This window comes from Rhagoletis pomonella, unplaced genomic scaffold (assembly GCF_013731165.1).
Source record: "Rhagoletis pomonella isolate Grant_MI unplaced genomic scaffold, Rhpom_1.0 Rhpom_scaffold_00001, whole genome shotgun sequence".
Classification (NCBI taxonomy): domain Eukaryota; kingdom Metazoa; phylum Arthropoda; class Insecta; order Diptera; family Tephritidae; genus Rhagoletis; species Rhagoletis pomonella.
Window position 1 is genome coordinate 12,732,587 of NW_023458555.1, and position 16,444 is coordinate 12,749,030.

The 16,444-nt window shown below is 34.2% G+C and overlaps 1 protein-coding gene across 1 annotated transcript; it reads right to left on the minus strand.

The window, feature by feature from the left end:
• Positions 1–7,023: 7,023 nt before the first annotated feature.
• LOC118739198 (synaptotagmin-4) lies at positions 7,024–15,924 on the minus strand. Its single transcript, XM_036470391.1, has 4 exons — positions 14,684–15,924; positions 11,879–13,119; positions 10,641–10,715; positions 7,024–10,567 (listed from the first exon to the last, which is right to left on the minus strand). The coding sequence occupies exons 1-4, from the start codon at positions 14,724–14,726 to the stop codon at positions 10,448–10,450; spliced, it is 1,479 nt and encodes a 492-aa protein (XP_036326284.1). The 5' UTR covers positions 14,727–15,924; the 3' UTR covers positions 7,024–10,447.
• Between the last annotated feature and the right edge of the window lie 520 nt (positions 15,925–16,444).

Sequence of the window (16,444 nt, forward strand, 5' to 3'; positions counted from 1 at the left end):
CTTAATCAATAAACACAATATGCTTGTAGACTATATGGTCGATAATTAGACTGGCAACGTTAATTAGAGAAAAATACCTTATTTTTAAGGTGATATGATTAAAAAAAAAATTGTTTAATACTTGCTTTGATGTCAAAGTTATGGGCATGCCCACGTTACACTGTTTAGGAGTTCAATGTTGGGTCGTGTCAGAAAGTTTGAAATTTTTGCAGATTGGGTGAACAAATATTGCTAGTTTTGTAGGAAGGCAAACCCAATCGCTACACATTTAAGGTTTTTGACAATTTTTGCCCATATAATTGGGGCATTTATAACGTAATGCTTGGGTTAAGTTTTAATCCAAAGCATTTGCTTATACATTTGTTTTATTACTATCACCAATGTTGCCATTTTGGTAGAATTCTACCAAATTTGTTAGAATATTTTTCTAAATTTAAAATTTGGTAGAATGGTACACTGAGCCAAAAGTACAATGGGTCTTCCAACCAAGTTATTGTTTGGTTTTTTCATGGTAAGTATACCGATTGTAAGAAATGTAATTCAAGTTGAACATTTGAAAACGAATTCGTATATCTGACTGTAGCTGAACGTGTAGAGGTGCTTTCTGTTAGTGGTTTGCTTCAAACAAGTTCTAGTACGAATGCGGTTAGCGGCAACACATCATTTAAATTTTTTTTCCTATTTTGGGTTATTCTTATTTACGACAAAGCATCTGTGAAGTGCAGAACCAAATTAAACGACGAAGAAAATCACGACGGCTGTAGCTGAGTGTGCAGATATGCTTTCAGAAGAACCGCCTCTTCCTGTCAGAGGCAACATGCTTAAGTGATAATAAAAAATTTTTGTTTCGTATCTCCGGATTATGAAAAAGCATATGTGAAGTACAGAACATAAGCGTACGCAAACGAAAATATTGACAACCATAAGTTTGGTTAATGTAAAAAGTGTCATTAATATTACCAAATCATTGTTGAAAATATCAACCAAGGCATTGTTAATATTAAACAAAAATTACGTTGATTCCTGTTCAAGTTTGAATTTGGTAATATTAACCAATCTTTGGTTGATTTTTTTTCTCAGTGTAGATTCGTTTTCCATTTGGTAGATTCTACCAGACGATTTTCTTGACTTCATTCATTTCATAGAGACGACAAGTATATAGGCGAATTCATCGATCTACAGTTCGGAACTTTTCTTCCATGTGCTTGTTTTTGTGTTTCTCTCTCTCTCTGGGAGAGGAAAGTTCTGAATGCTGTTGACTTGTTAACTCTAATTCAACTTTAGTTCATGACTTGAATGCCGCATAATTGCTATATGGCGGTTCTGGTAAAATTTTCGGCCGTTTTTCCAGTCGGTCAGCATTCATATTCGTATTTCGGCCTCTCTCTTGTTGTAGCGGCAAATATGTCCCGTTTCTCTTTTCATCGCCCTATACCGCGTATGGGCACCGTCTTGCCCGTGGGCAAAGCTCTATTGAGCTTTCTGTACATTTTGTATAGGCGCGTGCAAAGTAAAAGCTCTCTCTGCCCATCGCTACCCTATATGGATCTACTCAGCGCGCGTTACGCTAATCGCAGCGATGCCCTGTAGGTGACATCTTTTTTCTATGCAGCTTCTTGACACTCCTCATCGTACCAGTTGTTCTTTTGGGCTCGCTGAAATTCGACTACATCTTCGGCGGCAGTATGTAATGAGGGGATAAAGTGGCTATATTGCTCGCATTTGTCAATTTGTTGGGGAGTGCTCTCTGAGAGTAGGTATGAGAGTCGTGTGGCTATCCGTGCATGGCGGCGATGTCAGATTTGGTCTTGCGAGGACATCAACCAGCCGGGCAGAGGCACCTACCCTCAACTCATTGTACTCTAAACATTTTGCTGTGTTCATCCTCAAAAAGGGAGTTCTGGGGGTTGTACGGATGGTCCTATCCAAGACTTTATTTTCCTTATTCACTGCAAGAGGTTTTTACGTGGCGGTTCATTAGGCCAACGCACAAACCATTGCTGGTAGGGGGGTGGTTTCTTAACCGAACACACATTTATATTGCGAGTCGCTTGCTTCACACAGACAGACGTATGCTTGCGCGTGCTGCACCTGCTGGTGAACATACGCTGCAGCTTCAGTGAGCTCTTAAACCGAATGAGCCGGAGTGGCCCACCGAAGCTCCCTCTCTTTCTGCCGTGACACAAGGCTCCATGCGGATTGATTGCGGCATCTTCCACATGGGTGGCTCACGTCGATATTGAGTATAGCCATTGCAATGTACGGCCTAAGTCTATTGAAAATATTTGAAATAGGGGTAAAACCACTCTGCTTACCATGTAACAGTAATTTTCAGTATGATCTAGAAAATACTTTTAATACGTGCGCCGGGTGTTTAGTATTCGGCTTCGCCCGAACTTAGACTTTTTTACTTGTTCTCACTATGTACGTACATAGATAGGTGTGCATACTATATATACGGTGACAATCTGTCCTTTACTTACGTTATTTTAACCCCCTGTCCTTTATAATTTTTATTTTTTTTTCAAAATAAAGGACGCACTTACTGCGTCAATAATTATAATTAAAAAGACGGTTAAATGTTTTTTGTTAGTTTTTATTTATTTATTTTTTATTTACTCATTTATGTATTTATGTATGTATGTATTTGTATATGTATGTATGCATGTTTTGGTATTAACGCTGATTTATTAGTTTCTTTTTTTTAATTTAAATTTACATAATTAACTTTTGTATGTATATGTATATTGGTGTGTGTACATGTGTGCCTGTTTACTTATGTATATGATGCATATATTTGTACATACATACATATCTTGATGCGCCTTTACATAAGTTTGCTGCTGCTGTCAATGGCGCCGCATGTGAATATGCGTGTATCATATTTTATTACCTGTCATACATACATATGCATATGGATATGTGTATACATATTTAACTTAAATGTATACTTTTCATATTTACCAGGTTAATTATTATTAAGTATGTTTATGCGGTTGTACGTAGCAGTTAGTACTTTCATATTTTTTTTTTTAGATCTTTCGATTTCTTCGAGTTACCCATGCTTAGACTTTTTTTATTTAACATACTCGTACATATTTCATAAGTATGTAGTATCATTATTCAAAAAAAAACAAAAAAAAACAATCCATGCCAATTTTTAGAACCGTCATCAGCGAAGTAGCCTTATTTTTGATTCCAAGCTTAGACTTGCTGATTGGTGGATATTTACTTTTATATTTTCATCTTTTTCAATCTTACTTTCAGGCCCTACATATCATATTTTATTAATACAATTATCTTTTTTGCGCTTAAAATGTGTGTTTATTTGTACAATCATACTATTTTATAAAATTTTTTTTTTACCAACGGCATAGAGCAATTTCTGTGTCTTCTTAAAAGCGATACGCAAGCTGAGCAAAGATAAGGCGGAACATCTTGAAATACGCCGCAGTTATGCCTAAAGAAGCTTTTGCTGGGTTGCGAGCATAGAATTTTTGGTTCAATTTGTTCTGCTTGCTTACGCCAATTGTCAGCTAATTAGAAACGTTGCGAAAGCGAATGGGTGTTAAATCCACCATACCGAGGCAACATAGAGCATACGTTAGTTACTGCAATTGAGATCAAATAAATCTCATATCTAACGAAACACTTTTCAACAATTCTTTGAAGGCTTTCATAACTCTTTCGCCCACTCTAAAACTCGAAGTCTGCTCCAAAACAACACTTTGATATTTTTTAAATGGTTTGAGAAGTACATATACATATGTATGTATATCTTAGCTTCAAAAATATCAGAATACAACTTCATATTCCTTCGTAAAAAGTGCTGCCGACATCTCGTCTAGATTCGCGTTAACCCTCACCCATATACATACACTGTCTTGGATGTGTTTCAATTGCCTTTCGTGTATTTTAGTCAGATTTTTTCATAAAATTTTTCACCACAGCCCACTTAAAATTGTATGTATATTCTTTATAACTTAATCCGTTAGGTTAACAAGTTGAATTAAATTTCACTTCGCATCGTTCCTAATAAGTTGACCATTGGCGTGTGTGTGTGTTATGCTATGGTATGTACATGTATGTATATATGCAGCAGGTGTACGTGTATTTACATATGTCAATATACTGTAATTTGATGTGAAATTTTGAAAAGCTTTTGTAAAAGAACTACATTTGTATGTATGTATGTACTTTTGTAACTTCGTTTTCCTTATCAGACTAGACTCGGACGACGCCGACTGTGCAGTACTTCGCGTTTTCGTATAAACGAAGTTGACGGCGAAAATTAATTTACTAATTCATACTAAATCGCTTGAAATTCAGTACGCTTAATTACATTTAACATTCGCCGTCAAAAAAAGAAAACAGTTTCCTGCGCAGGAGACTTTCAAGTACCGTTAAAAAAATTATATAATTAAAATTAATTAAAATTGTTTCATGTTGAGCAAATTAAAAATTTATGTTTCGATATTTCGGGTGCTTCTAATAATTTAGTAGTGACTATATGTATAGTATATACATACATTTGTATATGTAAAAAGTTTATGTCTTACGTAGGCGTTTATACACTTGCAAAAAAGTAACTACATGCTTGAATATGTATGCATATATGTATGTAAGTACCACTTATTTACAGAATGCGCTCAGTGAAAAATTATAAATACATAGTTAATTTCATAAACATTTTTAGTTACTACATAGTATGTACTTTCTTTCAGTAATTTTTAATTTATTATTATGACTTTTTTATTTTACTGTATTCTATGTTATTTTATTTATTTTTTTTTTTAGTTTCAATGAATTTTATTTGATTGTTTTTATTACATTTATTTTAATTTTATTTTATAAATTTTATTTAATTAAATAAATTTTTTTATTTAAATTTTAAATTTTTTATTTTAAGTTTTTTTTTGTTTTTAATTATTTATTTTGTAATTTTTTTATTGCAATATTTTTTATTACCTTGCTTTTTATTTTAGTTTTGAACTTTTTTATTCAGTATTATAATTGATTTTTATTTTCTATTTAAATATTTATACTATTTTATATGTTGTATATTTAATTTCATATACGTTTTTTTTTTGTTTTTAGTTTTTTATTATATCAAATTTTTCACTTCAATATTTTATTTCATTTATTACATAAATTTTTATATTTTTACTTATTTCTTTATTTTTAATTAAATTTTTTATTTTATTTTTTATTTAATTTAACGTTATTATATTTATTCTATTTTATCTTATATTATTTTCTTATATTTATATATTGTTAATTTTTTATTTAATTTAATTTTATTTTATTCTATATTATTTTGTTGTATTTCATTTTATTTTGTTTTGTTTTAGTATACTTCACTTTTATTTTGTTTTATTATACATTTGTATTTTTATTTTATTATACCTTTCATGAGCATGAAATGGTATTATAACTTTGGTCCGATGTTTGTAAGTACCAGAACAAAAAGAGATAGGCCCATTAAAATGTATACTTATATGATCAGAACGTCGAGCTGAGTTGATTTAGCCATGTCCGTCTGTCCGTCTGTCCGTCTGTCCGTCTGTTTGTATGCAATCTAGTCTCTCAGTTTTCGAGATATCCGGATCAAATTTCATAGGTGGGTGTATTTTTATAATGTATTAATCATTTGTCGGAACCGGAAGAATCGGACCACTATAACATATAGCTCCCATACAACTGATTGTTCAGATATGAGTTTTTTCGTTATAACTTCTCCATTTATGCAGCTACGAACATGAAATTTGGTAGTACTTGCACCCATTATCATCAGAATACTTACAGTGAAAATAACAAGGATCGGATGACTATAACATATATCTTCCATACATCTGATTGTTCAGATATAAAATTTTTCGTTATAACTCCTCCATTTATGTAGCGCTGTTTTCACTCATTATCAGCAGAAGACTTACAGTGAAAATAACGAAGATCGGGTCACTATAACCTGCAGCCCCCATACAACTGATTGTTCAGATATGAAGTCTTTTATCATATCTCCTCCATTTATGCAGCTAGGAACATGAAATTTCGCACCATTTTCACTCATTATTAACAGAATACTTACAGTGAAAATAACAAGGATCGGATGACTACAACATATATCTTCCATACATCTGATTGTTCAGATATGGGATTTTACTGTAAAACTCCTTTATTTGAACAGCTAAAACCGATAAATTTCGTAAGATTTTTTATAAATAATAATACAAAGTCTACTGAGAAAATCGTCAAAATCTATGCTGTATAAGTTTTATCTCCTATAGCACTGATTGTTCAGATACCAGTTTTTGCCATATATCTCCTTTATGTAGGAAACTAAACCCAATAACTTGTGTTACCGGTTTACATACCGATCACATAGCGGTGAAAATCACTTAGATTAGTGCCATATAAAGGATATCTTCCATACCTCTGATTGTTTAGATGCGATTTTTTATATAAGTATGTAACTCCTCTATCGATGTATGCAGATGTATTCAAAAGCAGTAATCTGTCAAAGTAAAATTTGCAGATGTTCATGAAAGGTATGAAGCCTTCGGCATAGCCGAAGACAGCGCTGCTCTTACTTGTTTTATTTATATTTATTTTTATTATTATTTTATTATTATTTATTATTTATTAATTATTATTATTTTATTATTTTTTTTTTTAATTTTTACTACTTCAAATATTATTAATTTTTTTTATATTATTTTTTAGTTAGTTTCTTACTTTATTTCATGTTTTATTTATTTTTTATGCGACATTATTTTAGCGGATTTGTATTTGATTTCATTTTTTCTCTTTTAATTTAAGTTTGTTTTGCGTCAGTATTTTTTGTTTTATTTTTATTTAACTTTATTTTATTTTGTCTTTCTTTTTTATTTTACTTTATACCTTTTTAGTTATATTTTATACTTTTGCTTTTATTTCTTAAATTGTTACATAATTCCTAAATTGCATACACACATCTTCTTCTTCTTTATACACATACATATCTATTGAGTATATTTTTATATGTATGTATGTATGTATGTACAGACATTTATATTTTCTCGATTTTAATATCCTTCTTACCATCTCTTTTTTATTCTTACTTTATTGTACTGCTTACGGTTCGGTATCTGTTTCTGTTTTGCACACTCACAGCTATTTAGACTACATAAATGTATGTATGTGTATATTTTTCTGATTATGATTGGGTTCTGCACAATTAAATAATACTCATTTCCTTTAAATCTAAATACTTCCTTCCGTACTGAGTATACGTGTGAAATAATAAAATAAAAGTGTATGCTTTTTACTTGAGTTGAAAATACATACGATTTTATAATTTTTGCAGCTTTTGAGTTTGAGTTACCATTACCAGTTACTTGGGTGGAGCTTAACACTCATGAACTCTTCGTTTCCCTGCTGACGCCTTTTCTCTCTTCCTAACATTTCCGCTGCCACAAAAGATTTCTTAGTTCTCAAAGCATTAAAGTTTACTGAAGAAATCATTCAGACGTAAAATAGAAGAGAATAAAATGGAAATCAAATGAAAGCAGCGTTAAAGATCATTAAGATGGGGATATTTTTTTGAGCTAATAAAACTTTCCCATTTATTAAACGAACTCAACTTGCTGAAGGTAACTAAAAAGCGCTGCTGTGTGATGAAACAGGACCTAGTAAAAAAGAGTTTTGTGCAGTAATGTGTCACTGGAAACATGTGAATATGTGAAAGCTCAGCCAAGAAACATTAAGGATTGTACGAAAAGAGCTTTGATAACACATAACAGAATGAAAGTGCCGAGTACACGACGTAAAACATGTGAAAGCTCAGCCAAGAAACATTTCCAAACAAAAGGATTGTACCCGAAGAGCTTTCATAACACCCAAGAGAATGAAAGTGCTGCATTTCAGAGTAAAATATGTGAAAGCTCAACCAAGAAATACTCAGATTTATAAATATTTTTTTTTTTATGAAAATATCTTATTTTACTATGTATTTATGTATGCATACGTTTTAGACTTTTTACACTAACAAATATATGTACGTAGCTTATATATGTTAAGCTTCATTTGGTGTTCTCATGCTTCGTGTATGTATGTATGTATATGTTACTTATGTATGCGTGTAAATAAATAAATATTCAAAAAGCTTTGAGCTGAGAGTTTTTGTTTTTATTTATACAAGTATAACAATTGTAGGTGTGTCAAATCAGTGGCAAATAATAAAACATATACAAAATTTACTTAACGAAATATTTTCTTAAACATTTAATTACTTTACTTAAATAGATTTACATACTTTAATGTTTGCACGGCTTTTTAAGGAAACTATTTTTTTTTCTTAGACTCTTTCACCATTGAGTATCTAAAAGAGTGTTTGTATATGTATTTATGTATGTATTTGTAAATTACTACATTTAATTAAATTTAAACTAATGCCATTTATTTACAGTTAAATTCTTTGCTTTGTTCGAAATGATTTCAAAAGATATGAATAGATAAAAGTTTAAAAGTAAATAATAATTAAAATTAGTTTATTTATATGCTGAAAAAACATAACTTAACATAATATAAATAATTTATCCTAAACGAAATTGTACAGCGAAAGTGTCCATATATCGAGCCCTAACCGCGAAAAAAATTTAACCTAAATTTTTTCAAATCTTTTTTTTTCAGAAATGCATTTTTATGCTCTAAGAGCATATTTGCCTCAAAACGCAAACTTTAATAAAATTTCGCTTACGTTATTCTTCGCGATTAGGGCTCGATATAACAAGGATATGGATATTCGATCTATCAGTCTCTCTTCGTTTCTCTCCAACCTTGAGCCTTCTGGGTCCTGGGTCTAGATATCAACATGAATGAGCCTCTAAGTAAAAAGTACCACATCAACAAGTTTCCTGAGACTTAGGCCATATAACAGGGCGAACTGGCAGGGGATATGCTTCCATTCTTTACAGAGTTGGAGGGAACACAGAAATTGCGAACCTCGAGATCCACTTTCCCGACAGAAGTGGGTAGGAACATTATATCGTTCTAAACGATGACGATCCCTATCTTCGCACATGGCTTCAAACTGGGTATATTTCAGGTATCTTAATAACGGTTAATAGTTTAAAAACCTAAAGAGGTATTAACCGTTATTTTGCATTGATCACTTTAATGACTTTGTGAATCCCCTAAATACTACTAAAAAAATTCCGAAATATTTAAAAAAAAATATTCAAAGTTAGGGAATAAGAAACAAACAAAAACAGCTGTGCATTTCTTTACTAAATAATGTGGCTTACTGCTCAATTAACTCTCTTATCGCATTTTAATTGTCACATCAAATTTGTCTACTAATTGAAATCGTTTTCTTATAACTCTGCTTGATGCTGCCATCCACTGTATAAATATAAATATTTTTTTATTTAAAACTAACTTTATTTTCGTAAGCATCATTTAGTGTTTAAAGTTTATAAATTTTGTCTATGTGTATGTATGTGTGACTTCTTCTTATTCATTCATACAAACATATGCATGTATATATGTATGTGTGTGCATTGTATGTATTTCCATTAAAGACCCTAGGTATTTAATTTAGTATTACAATTGTGTATGTAAGTGCGTATGCTTTCTTCAAATTATACATACAGCCAATAAATATATATACATAAGTACACCCTGTCGGAAGAAAGCTGACTGTATCAAAAATTAACCAATTGAAAAAGTAATTGGAAATATGCGGCTTTGAAACAAATGCATTTCAACTGCTCTTAGGTTTTAAAATTTACCTACCCTTTAAACACATTTTTTTCAGAACAAAATTTGTGTTTACAGGGCAGATCAATTTTAGAGCCTAAAAAATAAAAATAAAGTTACTTGTTTAATTGCTTTTAAAGTAGTTGATTTTCCGACAGGGTATTTTTTTTTTCGATTTATCCCTTTCAGTTTGTGTTACATAATGCATACATTTTCATGGTACTTAATTACAATACAGTTATAGGTGAGTACATTTTTTCCATTAAACGTAACTATTTCTGGTTCGTTTTGTTGGTTTTGGTTTTTACCGGTTTTGCAATACATATTTTCATATACGAGTCATAAATTTAATTTTTTTTTTTTGCAATTTTCGACATACATATTTTCTGTCAATACTATTTTGAGTTAGTTGGCATTTGTGCCCATTATACACATGCAAACATCATGCAGGTAGTATGATCACCTAACATAAATATGTATGAGTAGATGCATGTGTAGCGAAATACATACATATGTAGCCTTTATATATATGTATGTACATATGCACGTAGACCATTTAATTTCATTATAATCTTTTTATGCAGCTTTTATATTTTCAGTACAAAATCTGTCTCCTCAGCAGAAAAGCGCATTTCTATACTCTGATTTTGTCTTTTTTTATTTTTATTTATTTACGTATTTTTATTTTTATTTTTGTTTATTTTTTGCTTTACTCGTTGAGTTTGTGCCATTCGGCAATTTGTCTTCGTGGTGAATTGCATACTTCATTCCAATGATTAAGTGCAGTGCCACCAGAATTTGGCCCACCAAGCTCCAATCGTCCAATTACCTGCAGGTATATAGTGAGAAAATTTTAGTTAGTTACTTTGAAAATTTACGGCGGAAATTTAACTGTTGCTTACCTCATTTTTGGTAACGCGATCCCAATCTAAAAGCATCAACTCCAGTGAAACACCATCAAGCGTTGCGCCGGTGCCCTGGAAATACAATACAGAACAAATAAATTTGTATTGAGTTTAATTTTTAAAGAGGCCTCCGGGACGTTTCTAGTCCCTCCTACAATACTAAAAACTTATTTTGCCTTTGAATAAATTTAGTCTGGTTTCCGAAGTTCCTTAATACCGAATGTGTTCTATGCTATAGCAAACGAGGTAACGGTAAGTCTACAACACCTCTCCCTTCACTTCTCGGCTTGTGGGGAACGCATTCTAGGGAAGAAAGGACTGCTTGTACGCCGATTAAGCCGTTATGGGGCTATTGCGTATGCAGTTGCTCGGCGTCCACCTCGTATACCCAACAAAAATTTACTCAGAGCCTCAGATGAGATCCTTTTCTTTTGATGACGATCATTGCGAAAGACCAAAGACTGTCATTTGGAGGATATGAACCTGGAATTCCAACGGGTTGCAAAACTGTACTTTAGTAGCAGTTGCGCTTGTTTGTGCGGAGAAATAGATGAGGCTGTCAAAAGCGAGCCCTAAAAATTGTATGATGTCTGCGGTCGTATTTGATAAGCCATCAACATTAATTTCCAACTGCATCCTAAGCTCTTTCGGCCAAGTGCAAATGTTAGCGAAGGAGAGAAGGGTGGCTAGCTGGCAGAACTTCGATATGGAAAAATTAAACAGAAGTGTGAAGATAACATAACCCTAGGGACATCCTGCTTAATTTTACTGGATTTCGATGTTTGAACCCGAAAATTTACTGAGCATCTTTACTACGTCGTCACCAGTAGTTTTGGACCCCTTTGCAAAAGAAAAATATAAAATTTTACAAGCCTGGTAGCGACCCCTAAGCATTTTTTAAATTTCTAAATTTTCGTGGATGTCTTTATTTTGTACGCAGAGCAAAATAAAAGGGGTTGCCCCAAGATGTTGATATTTAAAGACCACCCAAAGGGCCACCCCATCAGTAGAAAACAAATTGCAGGTGGGAAAACCTGGACACCGCCTTCGACACTCGAAACTATGGAAACTTTCTTCGACTCTCAGAGATGAATAAACAAATCCACGCCCGAGGAAATAACAGATCACTAGACACAGGGTGATATCGCTACGTTAGATTCGGCACTTCTACTCTAACTAATTTCAAATCTAGCAAAAAAAAAAATGTAGCCCAAAATCTAAACTTCCAATCTCACCTCTGCAGCTGGTATATCGAACGCGAAGCTTTCATTGAAGACTGGACTCAATGTGCGTTTCTTGACATGCGTCTTCTTCTTCGCAATGCGCTGTCCATTGTACAGTAAGTAGATCTTTACGTACGGATCAGCCAAACCTGTGACATCCATGCGCGGCAAGTTGCGCGCCTTCAAGAGCACAACAGTCAAACGGCCAGCAGCTGGCTGCCAGCATAACGAAATCAATAATTCGCCACGTCCTTGAGCGCGTATCTTTAAACTACGTGGCTGTATTTCCTTGCTAATGGAGAGCGCTTCCTTGGAGATGTCACCAATCTCTATGGACGATAGTGGGCAGACAACCTCGCCGATGACATCGTCACGCGAATAACGATCGAAGCTAAGTATGACAAAGTGTAGAGACATATTCTGCAAGTCGCCAATATTCAAGCCGTAAAATGTGAAATCTTCATCGTAGACTGGATTGCGAGTATTGCGTACAACTCGAGTCTTCACCTTATGCTGTTTGTCGGGTAAAAGTTGTAGCTTCACATACGGATCGGTGGCGCTTTGAGTGCGTCCATTCAATCCGGTTGGTATGTCATTCGAGCCATTCTTGTTGCTATTGCCATTACTGCCACCATCACCGCCGGCAACACTACCGCCACCGCCATTCTTGCATGGCAAACCGCGACAACGTATTATGGATACCATTAGAGCATTGCGTTCGGCTAGGAAGCGTAGCTTGAAGTAAATGGTGCCCAATTTACCATACTGATCGATATTCAACTCCTTGCCAGCGTCCTCCATTGCACTCATGTTGTGATGTTGATAGTGATTGTGTCCATTATTGTTGTGTCCATTATTGTTCTGGGCGGTCTGGCTCACAATGGTGGCTTGGGTCTCAATGGTGGGCGAGTGCTTTTGTTCACCGTTCATTAGTTGCCGATTATGGCGTGGTTGTACTTCATCCTCTTCGACATATTTCATCGTTTGTGGAGCAATTGGTGAGGTGGTCTGATCTTGCATTGGCTGTAAAATGCCCAGCTGTTTGGTGCCAGTCGGGGATGGTGATTTCTTGAGATAATGCGGTGGTTGTCCACTTGGTGAGCGTACAGCTGTTGGGCGACGTGTCGGTTGGAATGGAAACGAGGCATCATGCTGATTCTGCTTGCGGTTGCGTTGACGTATTTGCTTGGCGCAAATGCAGGCAACTGCGGAGAGCACAGCGGCGGTGGCAAAGCCCAATATCGCCGGGAGAACTGTAAAGAAATACGTATGTAAACGACATAAAAAATATAAGTTAACTGAAGTAAATATGATTTAGTTCAACAAGTAATGAGAAAGAAATTACGAAAGTAAAAATAGTACAAATAGAAATGCAAAAAAAAAATCGTAAAACCTTTGAAACTCAAAAATTTAATAGCAAAGCATTCAAAACTTTATTAAACTTGGTTCTATAAAGCAATAACTGGAGTTGTTTCAGTTCAAAGTTCATGCAATTTCGTCTTATAACCAGGGCTTCGGAGCAAAAGATTTTTTTTTATCGCTCCGTTCTAGCTCCACTCCGGCATTTGATTTCGTTCCGAGCTCCGCTACGAATATAATTTTTATTTTTCTTATTTAATTAATTACTTATGAAACCCTTACTACCAAAAAAAAATTAATCGATTTTTTTTTTTTTAATTTCTTTTTGAAGCAATAAAATAAAATAATAAAATGACAGATATTAACCCAGCCGTTTATCGTTTCCATTTTCGAATACTTTGCCGATCCGTTTTTCGACAAAATGTGCGGCAGAAACGTATGTACAGGCAAGAACCCAAAATTGTTTTGAAACGGATACGTTCTTGGCTATTTTTATGAAATTCGTCTTATTGAATTTTTCGTTCAATATGCTTTCCCTCTGTACTTCACAGATGATTTTTCATGGTTCGAAAAAAAAAATTAAATAAGGCAGCACATGAGGGCACTCGAACCCGGCACCTTCTGAAACCTAACATATACTGCAGCCACTGCCAACTACGTACAGATGCTTTCAAATGTTCAGCTTAAACAAGTCAAATATATTTATTGCTTTCAAAATAATGAATGAAAATTTAGGTCCTTTTTTCGTTCGTTTTCGGAAACTTAAAATTGTACGAGACCTCACGTCCACAAAATTAACTTATCTCCGCTGTTTGGGAAGTCTTTGTGGTTTCATTGCCGTTCAAATTGACGTAGCAATTATCCCCGACTGCTGGGTATTGTGTAACGAACAGTATTTCCAAGTAAAAATATATAGAAAATTTGTTTAACACGGTTCTTTTCAGTAACAAAAATTAAAAAAAAAAAGTAAATTTAATTTTCTGTTAGGAGCTAAGGAGCTAATGGTTTTTTTCCTGCTCTTTGCTCCAGCTCGGCTCCAGCCAAAATCCTTTGCTCCGCTCCAAAGCCCTGCTTATAACTGTACATATATAAAAAGGCAACGGTATTCTGTAGCTTAAAAATATTCAAAAGAAATCTTATTAAAAAATTTAAAATTTTATTTTCTTCACATTTTTAAAAAATGTACATATGTAAAACACAATCTTTTTTTCTGAAAGTGTAAGTTTCGAGCTTCTACATACAGTATCTTTGCATATGGAATATACTTATACTTATATTATATGTATGCTACATTAGGGGTATTCACCAAATTGAATAAGTGGCTGGCACTCTGGCCAAAGGGAAGATTAGCTCAAGCAGCAGCTGTTGTCTGGCTATTTTGCCAGAGTGCTAGATCACTTCCTCAATTCGGTGAATATAACTATTGTTTTTGTTTTTGCTACACTACACTTAACTTACTTGTCTCCATTGTGCTCACATCTGGGCTATATTCCTCACCCATTTTGGTTGCAGCGAGGAATCGTTTCGTTTGACTGTTTTTGGTTTTAGCTGCTGTAAATGAAGCAGTCTACTATTAATTCTTTTCCACTACAAATGCAACAACTCACTGGAGCTGTATGCAACTTTACTGCGAATTCACAGGACTTTTGTTTTATATGACTAAGAGTATTTATTTTTACGCGCAATACGTTCAAATTTTCCACAAATCGTAATCGATTTTTCCAATTTGTCGTACAAAGTTCCGTTGACTAACAAGTTATATACATATGTACATACATACATACATACAAATGAGCAAGCGACAACTGCAGCTGCGGTTTGTTGTTATTTTTGTTATTCTTTTTCGTTCAGCGCGAAGTGATTTTTCTTCGCTAATGTCGAAGTGGCTGTCGTCTTCACCCTTATCGTCGTCGTCGTCGTCGTTGTCGTATTCGCTCCTAAGTGTGGTGGGGTGTTTAGCTTAGCCGCTGCTTCTAAACGTGTCGTATGGCAAGTACCTACTACTCCCGTGGCGTGTGTACTTCTCTAACTTCGACGATATGTTTTGGTGGTGTTTTATGGTGTTTTTCTTGTTGCTGTTGGTTGGTGGGGGTGGTTGGTTGGTTGTGTATGTCGCAGGCCCTTGCGGTAATGCGACGCCTTTAGGTCGCACGTATTGTATGAATCACACTTTTAACAGCCCGCTGCGTCGCTACTCTACCTCTTCGCCAATGAATGCAAATAATGTACCTAGTAACCGAAGATGCTGGTTAATAAGTAATTTCAATTACTTTGATTTCACTATAAAATGTTCCTACTTGAAAAGCGGTTGAAAATTGAAAAATGTTCACTTCTTGGTATTTTTGATACAAACTATTTATAAACTTTTCTGCGTTAGCTTCGCGTAGGTGTTCGAAGTACGCAAGCAAACCGTCTGTAACTGTTTAGCGCTACTTGCAGCTGAGTCGCAATTTTTTCACTAACAAATTTTTAGGCTTTTCCGCTCTTTTGCGAGTGATTAAAAATCTATTTTTCTAGTCGAAGCTCTTTTCTTTACACTTTTTCTAAATACGTTGCATATTTTAAGGCTTTTAACAGCACAAAAAACATTGGATTTTCATTACTTTTAAAATTGTGTTTGCTGAACGCGCTTTCGCATCGATATCCCGATTGTAGTCGTCTTCGTCTGCTGCGAGTTTACGAGTATTCACTAGCACTGGCCGTTGACTTCGTTCTGATGCGTATAAATCAGCGAATTTGTGGCGAAAAAATCGTTAAACTCGCGCAGCCGCAATGGTACATAGCGCCGAGGTAGCGAGTTGGCAAATGTGCAAACATAGCGAGCATAACAAATGCTTCTGGTATATTGTTTACGAGAAAAAATTATCAGCGAGTGGCGATGATACATGCGAGAAGTTTGTGGTGCTCAGTTATTGCTTAGATATCAGCTGATTTTTGTAAGATTTTGCCGAAAGATAGATAATCAGGTTGTCGAAATAGACTTTTGACAATTTTGAATTTAAAGTCTCAAAAAAGTCGTCGTTTTCGTTATTTCATCCTCCGATGGGGGTCTAGAAATTGCCTTTTCAGAACAAAGAATAAAAAAAGTAAGTGCGACTGGGCCACACTGGAGAAGTGAAACTTACGTTACATATCTATTTTGTCTCATAACCATATACATAAATATATCTGCTTTTGCTTAAGGTTTTATTTCTTGTCTTTTTTCTATCTAGATCCCTA